This window comes from Chelonia mydas, chromosome 5, assembly GCF_015237465.2.
Source record: "Chelonia mydas isolate rCheMyd1 chromosome 5, rCheMyd1.pri.v2, whole genome shotgun sequence".
NCBI classification, from domain to species: Eukaryota; Metazoa; Chordata; order Testudines; family Cheloniidae; genus Chelonia; species Chelonia mydas.
The window spans coordinates 43,735,060-43,762,885 of NC_051245.2; the positions used below are offsets into that span (position 1 = coordinate 43,735,060).

At 40.2% G+C, this 27,826-nt stretch overlaps 1 protein-coding gene across 1 annotated transcript in view; it reads left to right on the forward strand.

Annotated features, from left to right (window-relative positions):
• The window catches only part of HOMER1 (homer scaffold protein 1), a 150,810-nt gene extending 123,409 nt beyond the window's left edge, over positions 1-27,401 (forward strand). The window contains exons 7-9 of the mRNA XM_027829001.3: positions 13,253-13,363; positions 13,910-13,990; positions 23,115-27,401. Of these exons, the coding sequence (XP_027684802.1) occupies positions 13,253-13,363; positions 13,910-13,990; positions 23,115-23,303 (381 nt within the window). The 3' untranslated portion in view covers positions 23,304-27,401. The remainder of the gene's footprint in view (positions 1-13,252; positions 13,364-13,909; positions 13,991-23,114) is intronic.
• The last annotated feature ends 425 nt before the right edge of the window (positions 27,402-27,826 follow it).

Here is a 27,826-nt window from a genome sequence, read left to right on the forward strand (position 1 = left end):
CTTGCCTTCAAGTGCTGCAAATAAGTGCTTGCTTTGTTGTTGTTTGTTTATTAAAAGGCACAGACAGCCAAATTTTGAGTTTATTTGTGTTTAACTGTTTAGAGACTGTTGCTAAGCATAGGGCACAAGCTGCCCTTCTCCAAGCAGGCAGTCAAAACTTGTGGACTCAGGGAGCACCCGCAGAACCACACTTGGTTCCACCGGGGGCACTATGGAGCAGCCCCACCTGTCACAGATACCTTTGTCTTTTTTAATATTTCGAATTTCGTTCAAACTCAAGCTTTTTCTATTTTATATAAATATTTTCAAAACCTTGCCTTTAAACAATGGCCTTAGTCTCTTCTATTTATTTTACATTATTTGTAAATCTCGTCATCCTTTTTTAATACAGAAACTATGCCAAAATACCCCTGTCCCTGATTATTCTTCATTCAATTTTTAAAAACAAATGAATTAGCTCCACTCTAGTTATGTGTATTAACCTATATTGTCCAATGAGTCAGAGAGGTCTATTATGAAATTCTCTGGACAAAAAGAAGAAACATGAGATCTTCCATGTATTAAAACCAATAGTAAAAGGTTCTATGGCCGTATAAATAAGAAGAAAACAAAGAAAGAAGAAGTGGGACTGCTAAACACTGAGGATGGAGTGGAGGTTAAGAATAATCTAGGCATGGCCCAATATCTAAACAAATACTTTGCCTCAGTCTTTAATGAGGAGCTTAGGGATAATGGTAGGGTGACAAATGGGAAGGAGGATCTGGAGGTAGATGTGACCCTTCTGCCCGTCAGAGTTGGCAGCAACAAGGGCCGGGTTCAATATCTAGGGAATCCATTCCAATAACACAATGCAAACCGGCTCGAGCCCCCACCCAGTGACCTGGGACAAATATATACCACCCCCGCTGGGCGCCTCCAAGAGGCAATACTTCCCCTCTTGCAAGCACATACTCTGAGTGTAGCAAAAAGCCTTTTAATAACAGAGAGAAACAATGTGGCATTATGTTGGGGAAACACCACCAACAGGATTCATAACACAACCCATGAGCAAAAAGCCCACCCCAAGCAAATTGGGGCATGCCCCTTTCCCTTTGGTTCTTGAGTCCAGCAACGCCAAATCACCCAAAGTCCCAAAAGTCCAATGACCCAAAAGTCTCTGTCCCTGGTCAGGGCAGCCCCAGAGTTCGAAAGTTTATCTGCGGAGCTTTACCTCCCACCCTGGGTGGAGATGGGAGGGGGGGTAAGAGGCACCTTACATGATCTGAAGCTGACCTCCCCACAGCTCCATAGGCCTCCGCTCCGCTCCGCCAGCCGCCCCACGAACTCCTTCGCTCAGCTCAGCTCCGCGGCCCGCAAGCAGCTCCCGCTGTCCTACGAACTGCTCCACCAGCCGGTCCACAAACTGCTCCGCGTCCCACCAACAGCTCCCGCCAACAGCTCCCGCTGTCCTACGAACTGCTCCGCCAGTCTGTCCACAAGGTACTCCAGCCGTCCCACAAACTGCTCCACGATATATCTTCAGGCTCCCCCACTACTTAACACAATGCTCAGTGGTTTCAGCTCTTAGTCAGGTCAGCTCTTTGGTGAATTCAGCTTGTAGTAGGGGAGCCTCAGTGCTGGTGCACTATTAGCCCAAAGTGAGCACAGCAGCCTGTAACTAGACTTCTAATGAAATCAAAATTAGCTCTGATATTCCACAGTGGAGAGAGGAGGAAGTGCAATTAGCATGTAAGGCCCTCACCAAGGGGCCCATGCCACCAAGTATTAATACTTGTCCCCAGCCTCTCTCTATTCACACAGTTTTGGAACCCATGACCCTTGCCTAGCGAGTACTACTTAGTTGATGGTGAGTCCCTCCATCATAACAAAAGGCCAAGTACAGTTCCAAGCACAGTTCCCATAATCAGGGTAATACCAATTTATTCTTCCTGCCCCAATAACAGAGACACTGGGGATCCCACAGCAGCCAAAGTGACCATTTAGGCAGCTATGGCCTCAGTCTAGGCGGGGTGGGTGTGCCTATGCAAATGAGATCGGCCCCTGAAGTTTTTTTTCCACAACTTGCCACACCTCACCACCAGATGTCAGGGTGGAGCTCATCCTGACACTGCTTACATCGATATTACCACATCCGAGGTAGAAGCCAAACTTGAACAGCTTAATGGGACTAAATTGGGGGGGGGGGCCCAGATAATCTTCATCCAAGAATATTAAAGGAACTGGCACATGAAATTGCAAGCCCGTTAGCAAAAAATTTTAATGAATCTGTAAACTCAGGGGTTGTACTGTATGACTGGAGAATTGCTAACATAGTTCCTATTTTTAAGAAAGGGGGGAAAAGGGTGATCCGGGTAACTACAGGCCTGTTAATTTGACCTCTGTAGTATGCAAGGTCTTGGAAAAAATTTTGAAGGAGAAAGTAGTTAAGGACATTGAGGTCAATGGTAATTGGGACAAAATACAGCATGGTTTTACAAAAGGTAGATCGTGTCAAACCAACCTGATCTCCTTCTTTGAGAAGGTAACAGATATTTTAGACAAAGGAAATGCAGTGGATCTAATTTACCTCGATTTCAGTAAGGCATTTGATATGTTTCCACATGGGGAATTATTAGTTAAATTGGAAAAGATGGGGATCAATGTGAAAACTGAAAGGTGGATAAGGAACTGGTTAAAGGGGAGACTACAATGGGTCACACTGAAAGGTGAACTGTCAGGCTGGAAGGAGGTTACTAGTGGAGTTTCTCAGGAATCGATTTTCGGACCAATCTTATTTAATCTTTTTATTTCTGACCTTGGCACAAAAAGCGGGAATGTGTGAATAAAGTTTGCGGATGACACAAAGCTGGGAGGTATTACCAATACAGAGAAGGACCGGGATATCATACAGAAAGATCTGGATGACCTTGTAAACTGGAGTAATAGTAATAGGATGAAATTTAGTAGTGAAAAGTGCAAGGTCATGCATTTAGGGATTAATAACAAGACTTTTTGTTATAAACTGGGGACGCATCAGTTGGAAGTAACAGAGGAGGAGAAGGACCTCGGAGTATTGGTTGATCACAGGATGACTATGAGCCACCAATGTGATATGGCCGTGACAAAAGCTAATGCAGTCTTGGGATGCATCAGGTGAGGTATTTCCAGTAGAGATAAGGAGGTGTTAGTACCGTTATACAAGGCACTGGTGAGACCTCATCTGGAATATTGTGTGCAGTTCTGGTCTCCCATGTTTAAGAAAGATGAATTCAAACTGGAACAGGTACAGAGAAGGGCGACTAGGATGATCCGAGGAATGGAAAACTTGTCTTATGAAAGGAGATTCAAAGAGCTTGGCTTGTTTAGCCTAACCAAAAGAAGGCTGAGAGGAGATATGATTGCTCTCTATAAATATATCAGAGGGATAAATACCACAGAGGGAGAAGAATTATTTAAGCTCAGTACCAATGTGAACACAAGAACAAATGGATATAAACTGGCCATCAGGAAGTTTAGACTTGAAATTAGATGAAGGTTTCTAACCATCAGAGGAGTGAAGTTCTGGAACAGCCTTCCAAGGGAAGCAGTGGGGGGCAAAAGACATATCTGGCTTGAAGACTAAGCTTGATAAGTTTATGGAAGGGATGATATGATGGGATAGCCTAATTTTGGCAATTAACTGATCTTCAACTATTATTGATAGATATGCCCAATGGCCTGTGATGGGATGTTAGATGGGGTGGGATCTGAGTTACTACAGAGAGTTCTTTCCTGGGTGTCTGGCTCATGAGTCTGCCCACATGCTCAGGTTTAGCTGATCGCCATATTTGGGGTCGGGAAGGAATTTTCCTCCAGGGCAGATTGGCAGAGGCCCTGGGGGTTTTTTGCCTTCCTCTGCAGCGTGGGGCACGGGTCACTTGCTAGAGGATTCTCTGCACCTTGAAGTCTTTAAACCACGATTTGAGGACTTCAGTAGCTCAGACATAGGTTAGGGGTTTGTTATAGAAGTGGCTGGGTGAGATTCTCTGGCCTGTGTTGTGCAGGAGGTCAGACTAGATGATCATAATGGTCCCTTCTGACCTTAAAGTTTATGATTCTATGAAATGTGTTAAAACCCTGTTGGGCTTGGGAAAACTTATTAATAGGTCCTAGGGTCCTCCCAGAGGATCTGGGTCCTCAAATACAGGAACCAGCAGCCCCTGAAGATGTGCCAATAACTGAAAGTCTCACCCCTTGTTAACACTGGCAAGTCAGGACTAGGTACGTGCATTAATCTATATTAGTTTGCTGTCCATTGTCCCCCTATCTTCCTGCTCCAATTGCCCTCCTTCCCAACCATGGACCTAGGACTCAGAGGGAAAAAGACTGCATACAGCTTCATTGAAACTATAAAGTTCTAAATGACTAAAGATCACTACTTTCTTCTGAAATGTTCAGTATCAGAAACACACTTCATGGCAAAATTTTGGCAATAACTGGGTTGTTCTGAAACACATGAAAGTTTACAAAACAAATGTATGGATTTGGTATCCTCAGATCTTAGAAAAAAGGTTTCTGAGATGTCTTGTGATGCCAGTCAACAGCTTAACAGTAAGCTCTGAGGCACAAGAGAAGCTGTTGGATCCTTTCATGGTGGTTCTGAAAAAATGGCAAAAGACAAAAGGGCCCCTTTGAGCAGGGTCAAGTCCCACACAAAAGATTAATCAGATCCAGCACACTCAGATCTGACTATGTCCATTCCAAAACTGAAAAGTAAGGCTGTCCATCAGGGAAAATCTTGGTGTGATGCTGGGAGACCTGGTACCAGCTCATGCCTATTCCTCTGCTGAACGCTGACAAATACATACCTGAATTAGTCTGGCTCACCTGTGTGTTAGCATTGTTAAAATAGATGTTAAGTTTATAAAATGTGTATAGACTTTATTAAACTCTTGCAGGATGCTGCATGTATTAATCTCACTTATAACATCTGTACCCCATACTATAAAGTTATATTCAGGGTTTGCATTGTAATCCTCTGTAATTGTGTAAATCATCAAACAGGAAAGAAACATTAATTAATGTAAAATGCTGGCTTCCTACAGAAGGCCCACCAAGAAGGTCCATTGAAACCAAATGAATCATTGTGAAACATCAAAGAACTAAGGCTTTGGTAATTGCATTCCTCCCATCCAGTGAAGATGAGATGTGAGCATGAGCACATCCCATCAGCTTGAACTTGGGGGACAGGGGAATAAAAATCCTTAACAAGAAAAAACTATATCTTTATTCTGCTTGGACTCTGAGGAGCAAGGATTACTAAGCATAACCAAAAGATCAGCAGGCTTGGCCTGGTTTAACACTGAAGGACATATAGAGCTTGCTTATTATAGAAGCTTCTGTTACCTTTTGAAACTTAAGACTGTAACTCATTTGTGTGTATTTTTATCTGCTTTAGCCTTGTAAATAACTCTCATTTCTTTTTCTTAGTTGTTAAATCTTTAGATAGTTTGTTATAGGATTGGCTATAAACATTGTCTTTGGTGTAAGATCTGAAGTGCGATTGACCTGGGATAAGTGACTGGTCCTTTGGGATTGGAAACAACCTGAATGTTGTTGTGATTTTTGGTGTAAGGGACCATCTATCACAAAGGCAGGCTTACCTGGGTGACAAGATAGAGAAGTAGCTAAGGGGACTCTCTTTGACTCCATGGTTAGGCTGTTATAGTGCCTGAGGAGTTCACACTTGATATTTGTTGGTGAAATCTAAGTATAGAATTCACAGCCAGTTTGGGGTTTGTACCTGCATCTTAACTGTCTGAGGTTGGTATTCACAATCTTGAGCCACTATAGGACAGCTTGACACTTGGCATAGACCACAACTGCCAAATCCCGTGAGTTCATCAGATCCAAAATGGTACTCAAGATCCTTCCAGAATAGATGGTTCTTTTATCACAGTCACATATAGCTACCAATGTTACTGTGACAGCTGAAATACTCTACACAAATCCACAGCCAGATCCTGTACCGGATCCATGGGACAGACCATCTAAAGAAGGGAAGAGAAAAGCACTCTCAGATGTTGCTATTCGGATCTCCACACCTGAAAAGCAAAGTGGATGGGTGGATGAACTTTCTCATTTTTCTCCAGTCTTCTCTATCTTCTCCTAAAACACCTTTGGACTCGCTAAATAAAATTATCCTACCATTTGTTATGCTGCACTTCCCAGTTCATTTGGTCTCGCCAGTTGTATCTGCATCAGTTCCAAGGTTGGATCCTCAGTCAAAACAGGAACAGGGTTGAACTAAGCCACTGGTGGTCCATGCTAGATTTCAGCTTTACAGGACAGGGTGTACTCTTAGATGTGGAGTTTTCAGACCTCCTTGCCTCTGGGTTATGAATCACTACTAGAATGTGGCAAGATACTGGCACGATTGGCCACTCTCAGTTGTCCGGTCCTATTGGCCGCCATCCAGTGCTATATACTTAGCATTATTGGCACAAGAATCCCACCTTGACTAAAGAACAATAAAAGACTTGTCCATCAGATTTGAGATTCACGGATCCAATTACGACTTCTACTTTCAGAGAGCACCTTTGTACCTTACAGTTTTGCAGAAGAAAGAACTAGTTCTTCAGGTGGAATACCAACAATTAGAGACAGATTTGGAAACAGAGATTCATCCCCTGATGAGAATGTTGGAATAAAATTTGCTTCCTCTCCTTCTGAGGATGCAATGCAATTTCATAAACTTAACTTTAAAACTTCCATCTGTGGCACTGAAGGAAACATCTCACCCCCTTTTCAACATTCTTGGTGCCCCATTGAAGAATAAAGTCTCTCTCCCTTTCCTAGATGCAGTACACCTACCAAAATGTTTTGGTCTACCCTGGCATCCTTTCAACCAATTTCTAAAAAGGCAGACAAATTGTCTCATTTACCATATGAAAGGTTTTCCTTTCACTCACACCCCAATGTGCATTCTCTGGTTGTTGCAGCCTCAAGTAAATAGTACCAGAGGGGGACAAGCACTTTCTACTCTATATAGTAAAGAAGGCAAGAATTTGGATGCGATAGGAAGAAAGGTGTTTTGTTCTATGTCGCTTGGAACCACAATGGCAAATTACCATGCATATTAATTCCATTTATGGGAAAAGATTTCTACTTTCAGTAAAATACTTCACGAAGACCAGTACAAACTGGTTAATGCTATAATAACTGTCAAAATGTATCAAAACATGCCCTCAGAGCATCTTTTCATGCTTTGGATTCCTTGGCTAAGGCAGAAGCATCTGCAGTCACATTAAGAAGTCATGCATGGCTGAGATCCTCTACTCTCCCTCCTGAAACAAAGTGCAAGGTGGAGAAGCTCCCTTTTGAAGGGGATGGATAATTCAGTATTAATACTGACAAGACAGTGGAAAACATGAAAGATACAAGATCAGCTGCTTGTTCTTTGGATGTTTCTCCAACAGCGAGGGGCCTCTTGTCCTACATTTTGATACAACAGATAATTTTATCCATCATTGTCCTCTTCATAGTATCTCTCTCAAAGATGGGAATTTCACCAGCAGCAGCTGGTTTCTTTTCAAACACAGCAGAAAAGGAAGTCTTTTCAACCACAAATTAAAGGGAAGTAGCATGCAGCCTCAACTTCTGCTCAGTTCCCAGGTCACAGATTTGACATGAGGATAGAGAGCTCCGAATCAATTCTACATCAGTCCTCTCCATCCCTTATTTGGGGACAGACTACCTGGCTTGTGAACAAATAGAAGTCCATAATGTCAGACAAGTTGACCCTGGAAGTAATGGAAAAAGGGTATGCAATTCAATTCAAAACTATACCTTCTCCCAGTCTCCCAACCCTTCCCTATTCAGGAATCCCTCTCAGAAGAACTTGATAACATCAGAGGTCCAGTCCCAGTTCAGTGCAGCTCCACCTGTATTTACTTTCAGTGGTCCAGCAAGAGCACCTGTTCTGAGGCTTCCATTTCCCCAGGTGTTTGCCTTTCTTGGGTGAAGACAGTCTTACTCCCGTCTGATTGGGATATTTCCAGAATGCACAGTACCCTCCTTTCACTGTATTATTGGGAGCCAAGGCAGGTGGCCCAAGCACATCTGCTTGCTTTCTCTTCAGTCATGGTTAATAGGCTTACTGCCCACAGTTGTAAGTTACAGCACAGATCTTTCTAAGCAGCCTATTTTATTTTTCAGATAAAAGCATTACTGAGAAAACATATTAAAACCAATATAAGAACATATACTCACGGTAATAATCTCCCCAACCTGAACATGGGCTCTGGAAGGAGCAGTCCTTCAATACCCCACCCAAAAGGATTTCCATGTGGTTTCAAGTTCAGCGCAGCTTCAGCTCAGAACAAACACCTAGTCTTATGAGGCCTGAGTATGCCCAGTCTTTCCAACCCTTCCTTAAGGATTGGGGCCTGTCCATTTGCTGAATCAGGAAGAAGGCCCCAAGACTGTGTAAAATCAGGCTATTTATTTAAAAATCCTTTCTTTGTTGGTCCCTGAGAATCGAGCTTGAACTAGTATATGTGAACTTTGCCAGGGGTGGCTTCAAAGGGGTTGATAATCAGGGCAATTCCGTTATCATCCCCGTTCTCCTAAAGGAGTTGCATACAATTCCACAATAACGCATACACAATTGAATTTTTAATACAATGGATCACAAAGGTATTAACCCTAATTCAGTAAGGTTTAAATTAGTTCAGTTACGTTTATCTTAGGTCCATAAGGTTTGTCCAGGATGTTGCAGGATATTGTCAGTCTGTAACACCTGCTCCTTGTGGGTGTAATAGTGGAGGTTCCAAGAGAATTTACACATCAAGGGTTTTCGTCAAGATATTTCCTCAAACCAAAGGATGGAGGGCTTCCTCTGATTCTTGTTAAAGAAAGCTCAATGCCTTCCTCAGGAAATTCCTGCTTCCCATGTTGGCAGTAGTGTCCATCATACCCCCCTTTTCCACCTTAGATTGGTTCTGGCTCTTGTTCTAAAGGATGCCTATTTCCATAAGGCCAAGTTGCCTCAAGTATCACTGGTAGGTCAAAGACATTTTCAGTGCAAGGTTCTTCCTTTTGGTCTGTCTACTGCCCCCAGAGGTTTTACACAGTGCCTTTGTGATCTAGCAGTTCATTTAAGAAGACAAGACATTTTGTTTACCCCTCATCGCTATGACTGGCTACTAAAATAGACAATGCAAGAAAATCTTTTCCATGATATTCATTATACATGTTCCCTCTTCAAAGACCTGGGACATTTTAATTAACGTGAGGAAGTCATGCCTATGTCTCCCACAGAAAATCCCAATTATAGGGAAGGCAGGCCCTTTCTGACAGATGAGATTTCTGAAACTTCAGACAACCATATGTAGGCTTCATTGCCAACTTATCCAGATAGGAGGGTTTTTTCTGACACGTATGGCTCTAATGGCTGCAGCAATTTATGTCACACCATCCTCTCTTCTCAGAATGGGAACTCTACAGTACTTGTTGGCAGTAAATTACAGACCAAGTACAGACAGTATGTGAAAATTTCTAACCATAAGAGAAGATGTGCTGACCTCCTTAATGTGCTGGACTCAGAGTACAAATGTTGTAAGAGGGATATTATTCAATCTTTAGCTCCATCAATGACTGTGACATTGGGTGCTTCCAACAGGGGGAAGGGGAATCATCTCAACTCTCTGTCAGTTTGAGGACACTGAAACTCTCAGGAAAAGAGTCTATACATAAACACATTAGAGTTGAGAGAGATATGTCTGTCTGCCAAATCTTCTCTACCTCACATCAAAGGAAAGGTAGTTAGTCACGTATTGCATCAATAAGCAAGGCAGAGTTTATTAATCTCAATTGTGCAGTGAGGCAATCAAGTTGCAGGATTGGTGTGTCCAGCACAACATTTATCCCATAGCCCTCTCATCTGATGGGAAAGCGCAATGACTGGTGGATCAACTACGTAGAGACATGATGCAATTACACAAATGATCAGTACAGAAGAAACTAATACACAACATCTTCAACCTCTGGGAATTTCCAAATAAAGACCTATTTGCCACCAGACATAATACAGTGTCACTAATTCTGTTCGAGAGCAAGAAAGGACACCTAATCCATATTGGATGTGTTTCTCCTGAGTTGGGGAAAAGGCCTGCTGTATACTTGCCATTAATGCAGAAATTATTGAGAAAGATAAAACAGTATAGAACCAAAATGATCCCAGTTGCTCCAGCATGGCTGGGGGCAACAATGGTACACCAACCTACTGCTGCTACTGAGGGAATTTACAGACTGATTCTGGCATTACCGGATTTATTGTTGCAACAACAGGGTGGGATTTACCATCTGGATACTCTATCTCTACCTCTGACTGCGTGGGCGAAAGGATTTTAACAGACTTTAAAAAATCTTGTCCTTCAGAAGTGCAACAGGTGCTACTCAGTTCTAAAACAATCTACCAGAAAATGTTTTCACCTTAAATGACTGAGGTTTGTAAACTGAATGCATAACAAATCAGAACCATCAGTATTAACACCAATCCTGGAATACTTATTTCAGTTAAAGGTTTCAGATCTGTCAGTTTCCTCTTTATGGCTCCAGGTAGCATCTATATCAGCATGCTGTTTTCATAGACATTACATTTGACTTTGCGCACAGTACGGTCAAGACATATATGAAAGGACTTTCTAATTTGTAACCACCTGTAAAAGACGCAATTCCACCATGGGATCTCAAGTAAGTCTTAGCACAACTCGTAAAGTTGCCTTTTGAGCCTTAGGCAGAGTGCTCTCTATTCCGTTTGTCTATTAAAACTGCTTTTATAATAGCTATAATTTCAGCTGGGCAAGTGAGCAAGTTACATACCCTTGTGGCTGGACCAATTTTCACTATTTTTCACAAATATAAGGGTGGTGCTTTGTCCTAACCCAGTATTTTTACTTAATATTGAAATTTCACATTAATCAAATAGTAAATTTACCAGTTTTATTCCTCACGGTCACAAGAGTGAATCAAGGTTACATACTTTGGATGCTCAGAGAACCCTAGCTTATTATCTGAATAGGACTAAGGAATTTCACAGGCTCCTAAATCTCTTTTTTTCCTATGCAGTCAGGCTGTCTCGGCACAAACAATATCTAAATGGGTTAGACAGTGTATTCAGGAAAGCTATAGATTAGCAACTATTCTCCCCCTGCTGGATTATATCACATTCTGCTAGAGCAATGGCTACATCCTTGGCATGTCTTAGACATGTGCCAGTTTGGAAGGTATGTAGGGCTGCCACTTGGAGCACTGTACATACTTTTACTTAACATTATACATTAGTTCTGGCACCTTGAGTAGACACCCAGTTTAATAGAGTTGTACTTCAGTCCTTATTTAATTAGGACACTGAGTTCCACCTCCCATTTATGGAGTACTGCTTTCCAAACTATGCCAGGAGTGGGAATATGCAGAGGACATTCAAAGAAGAAATGAAGGTTATGTACAATCAACCTATGGAACTCATTGCCAGCGGATGTTGTGAAGGCCAAAATTATAACTGGGTTAAAAAAAAATTAGATAAGTTCATGGAGGGTAGGTACATCAATGGCTGTTAGCCAAGATAGTCAGGGAGGAAACCCCATGTTTTGGGTGTCCCTAAGCCTCTGGGACTGGACAACAGAGGATGGATCACTTGATAATTGCCCTGTTCTTTTCATTCCCCTTGAAGCATCTGACATTGGCCATTGTCGGAAGACATGATACTGGGCTAGATGGATCACTGGTCCGACCCAGTATGGCTGTTCTTATGTTCTTACCTGTAACCAGAGTTCTTTGAGATGGGCTCTGGATCTCTAGCCCCTCCCACTCTTCCTCACAGTCCTAATAAAATCTACCTCTGAGGCAGTGGTGGAATGAACTGAGGCAGCAGTTTTCCACTTTTTATAGCCTTTCCATCAGAATATTCAGGAACTCTGAGGGAAGTGGTGGAGAGATGCATGAGCACTTTAACGGACACTACTAGGAGAAAGCTCCCTGTTCAGGCTGCACCAGCCAGCACAACCCAGGAGTGTGAATATGCAGAGTCCATCTTGAAGAACTCTGGTTACAAATAAGTAACCTTCATTTTAAACCAGCTGAAAATCTGGCCCTTTTAAAAGATGCTTCATGCAAGTCAGGAGCATATTGTATCTGTAATTAAGCAGACTCTTTGTAATTATGGTCTTTAAAGAAAATTAGAGCCTTAAACTTCAGAGGGAAATAATTTATTTAGAAAACTGAGTTGTCGGGCTTTGTGCAGTAATATTTTTCAGTAACATTTTATTTAGTATTAATATATTTTTAGCTTACTTCACACATACAAGAGCTGGACTGATAGAAAACATAATGGCTCCATCAGTGTTCTGAATGATTTATGAACAACGTTAGTACAGAATATAATTCATGGATGTACAAAATGTTACCCATTGTTCTCTCAAGGATAATTTGTCTGTGTATAACAACAGGCATATTAATATCTCTTCAAATCGAAATTGTACGTGCCATTGCTATGCGTTTCATCCAAAGACAGATGGACAGAGCACTCTGTCTGCTAATAAAGGGAACTGTATAGTACCAAAATGTGCCATTTAGCCACTGGCCTAAAGGTGAGATCTGAAAATATAAAGGAGTTAAAATGTCTGCAGCCATGTGTCGGTAGGTAAGTATGCAGCATTATGTCTTGCATGCGGATTCAGAAATTGAATCTGAGAAATTGTAGCTGCTTTTTGGAGGACAGGGCGGGCATTGATTAACATGATGCAATATTAAAAACTTTCAGTGGATAGGTTAGATAGATCAGATTAGACAAATCTGTGATCAATCCTCTAGACCATGTGGACTCTAGAGAGATAATGCCTCTTCTTCCCTGAACATTTTCAAAATTAGATCCCATGGTGGAATCAAAATTAGATCCCATGGTGGAATCAAAATTAGTAAGTGCACATTTTCATGCAAAGGGGCTTTTTATCAGACTATAGAACCAATATTTTTCAGCTATCAGAGATTGCAACAAAACTTAAATTTCAGAGGAGAGAAATATTATACAAACCATTGAGTAAAGAATTTTATACTAATGTTTTACAAAAATATTTTCAGCATTTTAATCCATATATATTTTCTAAAGTTAATAAGTATATTTCAACAGATGTATATTTCAGATGTAAGTGTTAATGCAAGGAGGCACTAGTACCTTGTAATTCTTCATGTTGTCACTTAATTCTATATTTATTGCTGACATTTATTTCTACAGGTGACTGAGCTGGAGTGTGTGAGCAGTCAAGCAAATGCAGTCCATACACATAAAACAGAATTAAACCAGACAATACAGGAATTAGAATCCACACTGAAGAAGAAAGAAGAGGTATTTGCTAATGTTGTTCATAACATTTGCTGGCTTCATCCCTTGCTAATGATATAGGAAGCAGCTCCCCACTGAAGTCTGGACTTCTCTTTTGAAAAGGAGGAGGAGTACATTGGTGTGCACTAAAATTTTTTTTTTTAAATAAATACAGACCAGGATTGAACTTTTAATTACCATGACCCTCAATTTTCCAGAAAAAATATTCCAGCCTTGCTGGGGTGGGAGAGTAAGAGAAACTCCACAAAGCTTAAACTTTGATGGCAAATATGTTGTTTGAGTTGTTACACTTTTCAAGATGGAATTGCTCATTGTTGGCATATGAATATCTAACATACAGATCAATAAATTACAGAAGTTGCTGATTGCATACTATTGGGGGGGGGGGGCTTTGAACTCCACCCACAAGAAGTGTCAAGGTAAGCAGCTGCTCAGTGTCAGTTTTGGTATCATTGGAACGATTTGGCCCAGAAGAGAATAAGTGGCTTATTTGCACTGAGTTAAGATCCGGTAATATGTTGTTAAAGGGATTGTTTTTTCCTTCCTCAGGAAATAGAAAGATTGAAACAAGAAATTGATAATGCCAGAGAGCTTCAGGCACAGAGGGATGCTTTGACCCAGAAGCTCCAGGTAAGCATCAGTACAGTGTGTGTATATATGTGTATATGTATATGTGTATATATTTTATAGCAAGATGGGCAGTAGGCAGACGCTTATATTTATCATATGCACAGCTTATCTTTTCGTGGCTAGATTCACCCAAACTGGCAGAGAGAGGTGCAATTTATGCCTCCATGAACCAGTCTGGACCCCATGTCCTCCAGGGGGAATTCACACCAAATTGCCATTTGCCCTCCCTTGGGCCATTTGACCTAACTGCTCCACAGGGGAACAGTTTTAAGTTGCAGCTGGAGCTCCACATAGAAGCCACTGTAGTGGAAGCTGCTTAGGAGATGCACCACATTAATGCATTCTCTGGCCACTTTCCTTCACTGGCCAACACTCTTCCCATTTTGAGCACTACTTGGCTTCTCTCAGGCCTTTCTGGCAGACCTGCTGCCATTGAGTGCCTTCATCAGGTTATTTAGAACACACGGGGATGAATCTAGATCAAATTGCAACTGTACTGTAATAAAATTTGATTTTAAACTGTCCATTTATATAGTATCTCTTTATTCCTTGTTGGTTTGAATAACTTAACAATTCTTAACATTCTCTCAGGAGTCTCTAAACCCAGGATTTGGGTTGGGGGTCTTACTGGGGTGTGTTCATTTTGTTTGTAAAAATTGTTTTTAGAGCTGAATGCCTCTGCAAATTGGAAATGGAACATGGAGCCTTTCATCTTTCAAAATCAGTATAAATTTAGCCCCAATTTGAAAATTGTTAGTCTGACAATTCAGTAGTCCTGTGTAAAATGAATTGGTGACCTCAGTCTGTCCCTTTAACTGAAAACCATATGGCAGACTCGGCAGAAGCCCAGATGTAGTTGGTGACTGAACTATTCTTTTATTTCGAGCAGAGATGGGCATTAACTAAGACGCTGTGTTCAAACACCCCCAAAATTTAGGAGCTTTGAAATTCATATCTGAATTGTGTCTCTTGGGCCCACATCTAATTCCTAGAATAGGTCCCTACAGATCTAGATTTAAATGTGTAGACAGGGCAAGGAAGAGGCTTGCATTGCCTTTTTCTGTGTCTGTTAGAATCATAGAACCATAGAGTTAGAAGGGGCTGCAAGGATAATATAATCTAACCCCCTGCAAAGGTGCAGGATTTGTTGTGTCTAAACCATCCAAGACAGATGGCTATCCAGTCTCCTTTCTAAAACCTGCAGTGAAAGAGCTTCCCTATATAGTCTGTTCCATTGTCCTACTGTTCTTACAATTAGAACATTTTTCCTGAGATTTAATCTAAATCGGCTATGCTGTAGTTTGAACCCATTTCCTATTGTCCTGCCCTCTGTGGCGCAAGAGAACAACTTTTCCATCTTTTTTATGGCAGCCTTTCAAGTATTTGGAGACTGCTATCATGTCCCACTTAATCTTCTTTTTTTCAAACTAAACATACTTCAGCCCTTGCTCACATATGGCTTGTATTTCATCCCTTTGATCATCTTTGTCACTTGCCTCTGGATCCTTTCCAGTTTCTCTACATCCTTTCTATAAATTGGTGACTAAAATGGGACACTACTCTAGCTGAGGCCTAACCAGTGCCAAGCAGAGCAGTACTGTCACCTCCTGTGTCTTGCATGCTATGCATCTGTTAATGCAACCTAAAATTGCATTTGCTTTTTTTGCAACAGCATTGCTGACACACATTGATGTTGTGATCCACCACAACTCCCAGATCCTTCTCAGCAGTGCTGCTAGCAAGCCAGTTAGCCAGCCCCCCGCCCCCTTTTATATCTGTGCATTTGGTTTTTCTTTCCTGTAGCACTTTACATTTGTCTTTGTTGAATTTCATTTTGTTGTCTATAGCCCAGTTCTCCAATTTATCAAGATCCCTTTGAATTTTAGTTCTAGCCTCCAAAGTGTTGGCAACCCCCCCCCCAGCTTTGTGTCATCTGCAAACTTGATCAGCATGCTCTTTATACCTACATCCAGATCATTAATAAAGATGTTAAACAACACCAGACCCAGAACAGATCCCTGTGGAACCCCCCTTAAGACCTCCCTCCAATCTTATATCATTCCCATGGGCCGCAGGTTGCCCACCACTGTTCTTCATCCTCCAGATATTCTCAAATCAAATGTTTTATACATTGCTCTAGTAACTTCTCAGGTATCGAAGTCAGGCTGACTGGTCTATAGTTCATCAGCTCCTCCTTTCCCCCCTTTTTAAAGATGGGCACTATATTAGCCCTTCTCCAATCTTCAGGGACCTCTCCTGTCATCTGTGAGTTTGCAGGAAGAAAAAAATAATAAAAATAGCCAATGGTGTCTGTAAAGTCCATAATCTGACTCTATATGGCTTGATAATTCCTGAATACAGCCATCTCTGACTAATTAAATTCCTCCCCTGCCACATTTAGGATGCTGCCACATTTAGGACCCAGCCATTTTTGACCAAGGATCCCTTGTCTCCAAAACTCAGCCAGCCAAAGCACAATTGGAGTTGCAGCTAGCAAGGGATGTGAAGGGTAACAAGAAGGGTTTCTACAGGTATGTTAGAAACAAGAAGGTGGTCAGGGAAAGTGTGGAACCCTTACTAAATTGGGGAGGCAGTCTAGTGACAGAGGATGTGGAAAAAGCTGAAGTATTCAGTGCTTGTTTTCCCTTCGTCTTCACAGACAAGGTCAGCTCCCAGACTGCTGCATTGGGCAGCACAGTATGAGGAGGTGGTGAGCAATCCTCGGTGGTGAAAGAACAGGTTAAGGACTATTTAGAAAAGCTGGACATGAACAAGTCCATGGGGCCGGATCTAATGCATCCAAGGGTGCTGAGGGAGTTGGCTGATGTGATTGTAGAGCCATTGGCCATTATCTCAGAAAACTCGTGGCAGTCGGGGGAGGTCCCAGATGATAGGAAAAAGGCAAGTATAGTGTCCATCTTTAAAAAAGGGAAGAAGGAGAATCGGGAACTACAGACTTCAGTCCCTGGAAAAATCATGGAGCAGGTCCTCAAAGAATCCATTTTGAAGCACTTCGAGGAGAGGAAGGTGATCAGGAACAGTCAACATGGATTCACCATGGGCAAGTCATGCCTTACCAACCTGAATGCCTTCTATAAGATAAGATAAGTGGCTCTGTGGATATGGAGAAAGTGGTGGATGTGATATATCGTGACTTTAGCAAAGCTTTTGATACAATCTTCCACGGTATTCTTGCCAGCAAGTTAAACAGGTATGGATTGGATGAATGGACTATAAGATGGATAGAAAGCTGGCTAGATCGTCAGGCTCAACGGGTAGTGATCAATGGCTTGATGTCTAGATGGCAGCCGGTATCAAGAGGAGTGCCCCAGGGGTCAGTCCTGGGGCCGGATTTGTTCAACATCTTCATTAATGATCTAGATGATGGGATGGATTGCACCCTCAGCAAGTTCGTGGATGACGCTAAACTAGGGTGAGAGGTAGATACGCTGGAGAGTTGGGATAGGGTCCAGAGTGACCTAAATAAATTGGAGGATTGGACCAAAAGAAATCTGAGGTTCAACAAGGACAAGTGCAAAGTCCTGTACTTAGGACAGAAGAATCCCATGCACCGCTATAGGCTGGGGACCGACTGGCTAAGCGGCAGTTCTGAAGAAAGGGATTACAGTGAACAAGAAGCTGGATATGAGTCAACAGTGTGCCCTTGTTGCCAAGAAGACTAACGGCATACTGGGCTGCATTAGTAGGAGCATTGCCAGCAGATCGAGGGAAGTGATTATTCCCCTCTATTCAGCACTGGTGAGGCCACAACTGGAGTACTGCATCCAGTTTTGGGTCCCCCACTCCAGAAAGGTTTTGGACAAATTGGAGAGAATCCAGTAGAGGGCAACGAAAATGATTTGGGTGCTGGGGCACATGACTTATGAGGAGAGACTGAGGGAACTGGGCTCATTTAGTCCGCAGAAGAGAAGAGTGAGGAGGGATTTGATAGTAGCCTTCAGCTACCTGTAGGGGGGTTCCAAAGAGGATGGAGCTCGGCTGTTCTCGGTGGTAGCAGACGACAGAACAAGGAGCAATGGTCTCAAGTTGCAGTGGGGGAGGTCTAGGTTGGATATTAGGAAAAACATTTTGCTAGGAGGGTGGTGAAGCACTGGAGTGGGTTAATTAGGGAGGTGGTGGAATCTCTGTTCTTAAAGGTTTTTAAGGCCTGGCTTGACAAAGCCCTGGCTGGGATGATTTAGTTGGGGTTGGTCCTGCTTTGATCAGCGGGTTGGACTAGTCTCTTCCAACCCTAATCCTGTATGATTCTATGAGGAGTCAGTCCTGGGTCTGGTATTATTCAATATTTTTATTAATGACTTAGGTAATGTAGTGGAGAGTGTGCTTATGACATTTGGAGATGACTCCAATCTGGAAGGGTTGCAAGCATTTTGAAGACAGGATTAGAATTAAAAATGACCTTGACACATTAGAGAATTAGTCTGAAATCAACAAGATGAAATTCAAAACAAACAAGTGCCGTGGTGGGCATCCTGCCGCATGTAGCTCATCAGGGTAATCCAGTGGCGGGCCGTGAGACACTTCATTTACATGGACTGTCCACAGGCACTGGCAGCCCCCTGAGCGCTGTAAAGTGGCAGCGTAGACAGTGCACCAGTGCTGAGAGCCACGCTCCCAGCACTGGTACCTACGCCCCTTGTGGGGGTGGTTTTTTACAGCGCTGGGAGAGCTCTCTCTCCCAGCGCTGGTGCCGCGACTACACAGCCAACAAAGCCGCGGCAGTGCTTTAACGTTGCTAGTGAAGGCGCACCCTTAGGTTAGATGTTAGGAGGAAAAGCTTTAACGATGTAGCTCTGTTCTGGAATAGGCTTCGAAGGGAGATTGTGGAATCTCCATCTTTGGAAGTTTTTAAGAACAAGTTGGACAAACATCTGCCAGGGATGGTCTAGGTTTACTTGATCCTGCCTCAGCAAAGGGGTTTAGACTTGGTGACTTCTCAAGGTCCCTTCCAGCCCTTCATTTCTGTGATTCTCTGATCTGTCTTCTGTTTTCAGATCTCATCTAAAAACAGATGTTTTCTCCTTTCTGCATAACTCTCATTTCATTTCTCTCCTCTCTCTCTGTTTTATTATTTTCAATTTAATGTATTGTGTACCTCTAAAATGTTTTGAAATACATCTTGTATAAAAAAAGTTTATACAAAATAAAGTATATCACGTTGTTCTGCATATCAACTAGATAAAAATCTATTGATGAACAGGAATGAAACAGAGAGTAATCCATTAATGGTAAGAACTCCAATGGGTAACAGTATCAAGTAAGCTATTACAGTGGAGGGGTAAGTATTAGGAGCCTTGTTAGTTAATATTTTCATTAATAATGTAGAGAGAGCATACACAATCAGCCAAGATCACATAAGCTCACAATAAGTAAGTATTCCTTCATTAGAATAGCAGATTCATAAATATAGCTTTTACTCAAAACATGTATATTTAATTCTGATCTGTTTACTACATACCTTGCACAAGACCCACAGGACTTTATTATGACGTAAACAACAAACACTATTTGTTGTGTGACATTTTTATTCGAAATGAAAAATATATTATAAAAAAATTAAGCACAATACCATTATAGGAGGAGCTCAAAAACACAGGAGAGAATATAGCTGCAAATGGACTTGGAGAGATCAGAAGAGTGAGTTGATTATAACAAAGTTAAATCTCATACCTACAGATGGGAACAGAGAGACGTAGCTATCTGGAAGGCAACAAGTGTGAGAAAGACCTAGTTGTAATAGTAGATACTAAACTAACTATGAACTTGCAAAAAGAAATGGAGTACTTGTGGCACCTTAGAGACTAACCAATTTATTTGAGCATAAGCTTTCGTGAGCTACAGCTCACTTCAGTATCTTATTTACGCTCAAATAAATTGGTTAGTCTCTAAGGTGCCACAAGTACTCCTTTTCTTTTTGCGGATACAGACTAACATAGCTGCTACTCTGAAACCTATGAACTTGCAAGGCAATACTTGGGCCAAAAATGCTAGTGCTATTCTTGGGGGTGTATATATAGGAAGGTTGTATGTAAAGCTAAGGAGATAACATTTTCCATAACCCTTCTGCAACTGGAGCTGGAATATTGCATGCAATTCTGTTTCCTGCAGGTTAGTAAGTATACTAAATACAAAGAAGGAAATCAAAAATTATGCAAGAATTGGAGGAATATATATATGAGGAAATATTTGGGGAGCTAACTGTGTATAGTTTAGAAAAGAGAAGACAAGAAAGGGACATAAATACAGTCTGTAAGTACCCACAAGATAATTTAAATGAAAGAAAGAAAGTATTCATATTCTCAGAAGATATTGGGACAAGGAACAAGGGCACAGTAAGGAAAGGAATGTTTATGCTAGATATTAGATAAAAATTCCTAACTTTTTAAGAGCAATTGGACAGTGGACTAGACTGAGGAAGGTGTTCAATATTAGATATAGGCAAATCAGCCATTATTTAGACCTGGATGATGTACATATTCAGGGGTACTAATATTTAGATGATATTCACACATCCATCTATATGAATATCATTAGAGATTAAAAATGTTCTAGTACATCCTCTTGCCCTCCCTGCTTACAGCATTTTAAGATCTTGGGGTAATGTAGCATTGGGAAATGGAGAAGGGGCTCTGCCAGGAGGTCAGAAAAAGAAGAGGAGAAAGAGCAGCAGTCAGTTCCGCTTTGGAAAGAAGAAATAGACATTGTGCAGCTAAGAACATTTTAAAGAGTTACACTTTCTTTTTAGGCATATGTCACTGATGATCTGGACAAAGGGGGCCTGATTCTTTACTGCATTGCATTTGTGTAATCATTTACATGTAATTTGGTACAATTTTACACACTTCACAGTACAGCTGTAAACACGAAAGAGCAGGGCAATAGAATTTAGCACAGGTATGGATTCAAAGATGGACAATTGGTCTGTTTTGTTATGGCAATTCTTACATACCTAGTAATAATAGGAGCCTATAAAGCAATGCCAAGTGCTCCAAGCAATGCCATTCAGTAAAAATAAATCTTTTTCAGTCAATTCTCCCTTCTAAGTACTTCCAGAACTATCGTATTCAGTTATAAATGGCCTAACAGTACTCTGCTGTGGACTCCGAGAGCAAGGGGGAAAGTCCTACTCATAGGGTTTTGTACAAGACACAGTAATCAAAACCCCGTGATTTGTTAAGATTTTTGAACACACATCTGTTTACAAATGAAAAGCAAGCATAGGGTTCCAGTTTAACTTTAATGTAACCCATGAGCACATGCTCACCTAGGGTGGGTTGCAGTGCATTCATGTAAGTGTGGTTTTAAGCCTCCTTTGTGATTCCCTGATCCTGTGGCTTTCTGGCCCACATGCTCCAGGGGCTGTTCTTTGGGCCTTGAGGGGCTTTCACCACATCACCTTTCCCCCAGTTTCAGCCTGTGACCAGTCGTCAAGAGGTGGGATGGTGTAGGAGCCAATACAGTTATCTGCACCACACAAGGATTTCCCTGTGCAGTGAGAAACTGATTACATTGACTTTAGGGTAGTTTTGAGCCACTCAGTCAGCATAAAGCTGCCCCATCATAGATGGGTTCTTATTGTCCTTGTCCAGCTCCCACTGATATGGCTGGGCCCATGTCAATGGAAAATATTAGTACAGTCATTAGGTTAAGTAGTTGGGGGGGAAATGGTAACAGGCAGTGCAGAGAGGGGAGGTGGTGAATGCAGGCAGCTGCAGGGGAGAGGAGGACACGCAGAAGGAGAAAAAGTGACCACTGTAAATTGACCCCTTCTCAAAGTGCTTTTCAGCAGCAGCTTGAAACCAGTCATCGTAAAACCTAATATTGGAACTATTAAATATTTCAAATTTAATTTGATAAAATGCAACTGAGTTGAAAGTGACTGTTCTGTCACAGAGTTCTACTGAAAGGGCAGCTGAGTTTCTGGGAGAAGGGAGAAACAGGGGGAAGTCCAAGTAGCCCACAAAATGATGAAAAAATGTTTATAAATAAATATATAAATAATGTTTCTTGTCTGTTTCCTGAAAACTGTTTTTCATTGTAGACAGTATATTATATAAACAAATAATTGAAATTTAAAATTGAGACATACTCAAATAACAATAAGCTACACCAGACACAAATGAGGCTCATGTTGATAACTTGTCAGGAGCCCAAGGGCAGCATGCAATTTGCATAAAATGGAGCTTATTATAGCTGCCCTCCTCTTTAATACGTGACCCCAGAGATTAGAGGTCCAAGCATACAGTTCTGCATCTTGATCCAATAGCCTGGATTTGAGCAGCATCATGTTCTGTGGCCTGTAGCAACTGTGGGCTGCTCCTCTGCCTTAAAGATGAGAAAAGACATTTGCCATGGTGTAATTCCCCTTGAGCTGCATTTGACATGCAGACACATTGTCTCCCCTCCTACCCACTGTTATAGCTTATCTCAGAAACTGTACTCACATAGCACCTAGGAACAGAGATAAGCTCTGAAACATATATTTCAGTAAAATAAAAGACGTAATTAGTATTTTGTTATTGTTTATACATTCTTACAGTTACCTTGACCTTGATATTAGTCTTACTCTATATAGGTCAGTGTGTAGTGTGAAATAGCATATACAGTGGGTTTATAGTGGGATAGTATTCAATCACACATGAAGTAATGTCTAAGATATAAGATCATTCTTTTTATTTAGTGGGGAGTGTGTCCTATGTATTCTAAAATGGAGAATGGCTAAGATTAAAATAATCCCTTGAGAAGCCACTTTTAGTAAGTGGCATATTTATATATCTGAAACAATAGCAAATTTACTTCAGTTAATGTCTTGCATTCAATATGGCACTCAGTGGCTATATAATTTTATCACTCTGTTCCAAATGTCCTCTCCCTTGGATGTTTTACTGAGAAGATAAAAGAAAGATAGTGTTTTTTCAAACTCCTCATTGTCCTTTTAAAAAAAACTGGTTTTTTAGTTAGCTGTAACTGAGAGATTGCAAATAATTTAATTGTGGTCTTTTAAAACCTGTATTAACTAAGACATACATGAATGACAGCAGAAAGAGAAAACTACATTCTATTTATAAACAGTACATTAACATATTACATGTTTTCTCTGAAGGAAGTAGAAATTCGAAACAAGGACCTGGAAGGGCAGCTGTCTGACCTAGAGCAACGTCTGGAGAAAAGTCAGAATGAGCAAGAAGCTTTTCGCAATAACTTGAAGACACTTTTAGAAATTCTTGATGGAAAAATCTTTGAACTAACAGAATTACGAGATAACCTGGCCAAGCTAATAGAATGCAGCTAAAGAAATGGGATTTCAGTGCCAATCATCTTAAAGATGCACTGTCTCTCTTCATAGGACTTTGTTGGGCTCTGCATCAAAGTTGCACAAAATTAGAAAAATGCTCCTCCAAGAGGGCCTATTTTAAATTTGAATAGTATATTTCAATGTAAAATTTAGAAATCATCTTGTAGCTAGTTGAAAAAGAAAACACTTGAATTACAAATTACCTCCATGTATATTATTGGCCATAAATAACTTGAAGAAAGATATTAACAGTAATTGAATGCAATGATTTTCTGATTATTAGCCAGTGGAAGAATTAGCAGTGTCCCAGGTCACATCCCCTTTTTGTGTTAGACACGATATAGATTATCTGCTTTTTTTATTTAAGATATCTAATTGATGTGTTTTGTGCAAAAACTTAGTGATGACAGCCCTGTCTTTTGTTGTAATCTTAATAATTTCTCAGGATACTTTGCGCTGTTGAGAAACAGTGCCATTACCAATTAATTCTTGCCAGGAGTGAGAGAGAATTGCATCTTTAATTGAAACATAGTTAATAGAACTGCTTGTATAGAGTTCTTCCTTTTTTTTATACTGGAAGATACTGTATTTCTTTATGAAGTTCACTCTGGTGTTCTATAATATTGTCCAGTGTATGGTTTACTTTCCATATTATTTCCATGTATTTACAATGAGATCCTGTCTCCCATTTTATTATACATTTTAAAGTCAACCAATGAAGGCAGGTGAGTTCCTCAGAAAAAAATATTTTTAAATTTAAAATTTAAATTTAAAAGCCAGTAATTTATTGTCTGGCCTTATTAAACATCAAATATAATTAGAATGTGCAGTTACTTGAAGATGTTTTATTAGCCTATTTTGCAAGAAATCTTTTCGGAATGATCAGTGCATTTCAGTTTTGTGTAATAATGCCTAGTGGAGAACACTGTTTATTGATCATGTTAGGGATATAGAGCTATTACAAGGGGATTACCTTTGCATTGAACTTGTCCAGCCAAGAGAAATGTTTCTAGAAGCTGTGTAGTCATAGCAAATTGAAATGGAGACATGTTTTCTCTGTATAGTTCTTCACACCACATTTTACCGAAACCACGCCAGGCAACTGAACTGTTACATAGTTGTTTAAAAAGAGGAATTGAATTCACTTATCCTCAGTGAATGGGTTTTAAAGTTGTTTTGATGTAATTTTAACAGACTTTTGGCAAACATGCATTTCTCTATAATAATATATTGATTTTAAGAAAAGTCATTGAAAGGTAAGCCAAGTGTCATATGTTTGCTTATTGAATGGGAAGTGCATCAAAGTATGTTGTTGCCATAAATTGCCTGCAATGTTGGAGAGGGTTTTTTTAAAAAAAAATGTATGAATGAGTATCAGACTCAAGAGTCTCAAGATGCACTGAGTTTTTGTTTGTGCCCAAAATTAATTTGAATGTTAAATACAAAATCCAGATGATTACTAAATTTGTATAACAGACAATTTTCTCCACTTTTACAGAGTGCTATTCAAAACTAGAAAATGTAGGTCTGGTTTGTGTGTGTGTACTGTATGTATAATACACGCATTCTAATTTACATTAGAAAGAGAGAAAATACATGGTTTGTTTATAAAATATCATTTTTTCTTTACAAGTGATTTATCAGGTTCCCCTGACAAGTCAGGAGAACAGTTTAGTTCAAATACTAAACCATCATATATTATATCGTATGTACTGTACACACCATTTACATTTCCTCCATATTTTTAGGGTATTTTCTCACCTATTTTATTTATTAAGAGGGGAAAAAAAGCTTAGTTCAGTGTGCATATGGCTGAAAGCTTGCTGTGGTGAGTTACGTATTTTTTATTTGGTGGATGTTAAATGATGATGATATGGGTAACTTCATCAGGTGAGCAGAAATCACCAGGTTTTAATTTACATGAAGCTATTTGGGCCTGATTCTCTTGTGATTTACACCAGTCTAAATCAGAAGAATCTTCAGTGATGTCAATGGAGTTACTCTGGTTAAAACTGGTTTATGTGCCAGGAGAATCAAGGCCATTAGAACTGGATGGGCTTAATTAGGAGGAAGTAAAAGGTGAAACAATAGCAAGTTGATAGGATAATAAATGTGATATTATTTTAAATTATATTATCAGAATTTTTTAAAATGTCATCCTTTACATGTGGGAAAATAGCTTACAAAAATATTTCCACTTACTTTTTTGTATATGTGTGTTACATGAGTATTTTTATGTATACATACATACACATATGTATATATAGTACATGGGAAAAATTTAGATGTGCACATTTTTAATATTTTCCTAGTGAAATGAAATTTAAAATTGGAAAATAATATTTGAAAATTTCTTTTCTCATAAAGTAGAGATGCTTGATTTCATTTTTTAAAATAATGCAATCTATTGAGGGCTGCACCTTTGAATTCCCAAAATAGTCGTCAAACATGGATATGGGATAAGGTGGACATAAGTGCACATATAAATAAAATCTTATTGTAAGAATATTTTAAATGTTCATTTTCAGTAGGTGAGTGTATAGAAATTGTAATCTAAAGTTCATAATTAGGTGGTGATACCTACTGTAGCCTCTCCACTTCTGTATTAAGATATTTGAAACATTAATTTTTCCCCAGAAACAGATATTATACATTGTATCTAACTTTAGATAAAACTGTGGGAATATGTATGCCAGAAAACAATGTTGGGTACTGTAGCCTGAAAATGTGAACAAGAACCTACACAGGAGAGGAGAGCAATCACATTGTGTATAACTTGTTATATGACAACTATGGAGTCTTATTTAAAAAAAAAAAAATGGAAAAAAAACCCCAACAAGAAAAAGAAAAAAAACCCCAAAAATATAATTTTTATTTTGAAATACACTTGCTGTTCTCTGGAGAATGTACTTTTTCTCTTTATTTTTTTCTTAAAACTTTTTCAAGTATTAAAAAGTGTGCAAGTGATGGCAGCAGTTACCTTAATCCTTCAGGTGCTACTGGATTTTGCATTGGCGTGTCATGTTGTGAAATCCTGACTTTGACATAAAAGGTTTTATAAGTACATCCCCGTCTGGAAAGTTAGTTTTTGGAGTGTCTCTCTCGTAATCCGTATGCCGGAATGACCCGAAGTTGTATTCTTCTGTACTGACGTATTAAAATCTGTCAACTGTAATATAGGCCATGATTTCCTGCTCTCAGCAAACTTCCAAGAAAACTGGAAAGGAAAACAAAAATAATTCATCAACAGTGGACTTTACATGGTACAGGGAAGGATACGGAATAATTAATTGTTATAAAATCTCAAAGAAGCACGCATTTCAGGTAAGAAGTAGTTTAGAGTAGTGAATACACAGATATAATTGAAACTGAATGTAAGGAAGTGGTGGTTGTGACTAATATTGTGATGGTGGCATTTGGAGAAGATAATTCTTTTTTTAATAAAGTAAATTTTTAATAAGAAAAGAGAGTGGATAAGAATGCATCAACTGAGGGAAAATATTTTTGGTTTTCCTCCTTCAATTGCCAGCCATGGAAAGTTTTCTTTTTTCACGCCTTTTCCTTCTCCAGCCTATCAATTAAGGGTTAAATCTAGGTTTAACTTGAGTAAATGGGTGAACCTCAGTTGGTTCCATCCTCACGTTCTCTGTTTCTGTGCTGAAGAGGCTATTGAACAATGTCCTTCCTTTATGCATCATATTCTTTGAGGGAGGTAGTTACAGAGTCAAATGCAAAATCTGCATCAGGCTATTGTCACAAATTCAGGGTGGGAGGCAAAGGAGAAAAAGGCTGCAATCCTTCCTGGTCATTCTCTATCTTGCAAAGTCTGGCCCATTAGCATTAAGAATATATTGACTACTTTACTTGTCATTACCTTAGAATAGGGCCAAATGTCAATCTGATTAGAGTACATCTCTGAACATTGAGGAGTAATTTTAAAAAAATCAAGCCCACTTGGGCTGGAGTTGTGTGCACTCTCAGTAACTGGTTATGCCAATTAGACACGCAATTATGCACTCATTTTCTCTAAACAAGGCTCTGGATTGTGCAAAGCAATGTTCTGATTGGTTGGTGGAGCTTTTTCTGACGATAATATGTCCATGCACCAACTCTCAATGATACAAAGCTGGGACTTTATCGCTGAATAATATTTTAAAAATTCCTAGTCCTGCTTAATAAAACGAACCCCTGGATTTACTCAATTTACATCAGAGTTTAATTTGACCCACTATGTTAAATGCAAGATAGTGAGTAGAGTCTATGGGCTAGATCTTGGATCCTAGTTCAGCTACTTTCCACTGCTCTGGCAGTGTAAAGGAACTGGAAAGCTGGCATAATTGTTTACATGGGGAGTCCACATGTGTAGGGCAATCCATAGGTGGAATAGTGGTTCCTGTGCTCCTCACTCTGCTCACGTCTTGGCATAAAGCAAAGGAGACTGGGGAACCAATATGTCCTAGTTGCCAGAATGACCCTCTGGGGTATGGGCAGCCAGCCCTGGGATCAGGAGAACATATATG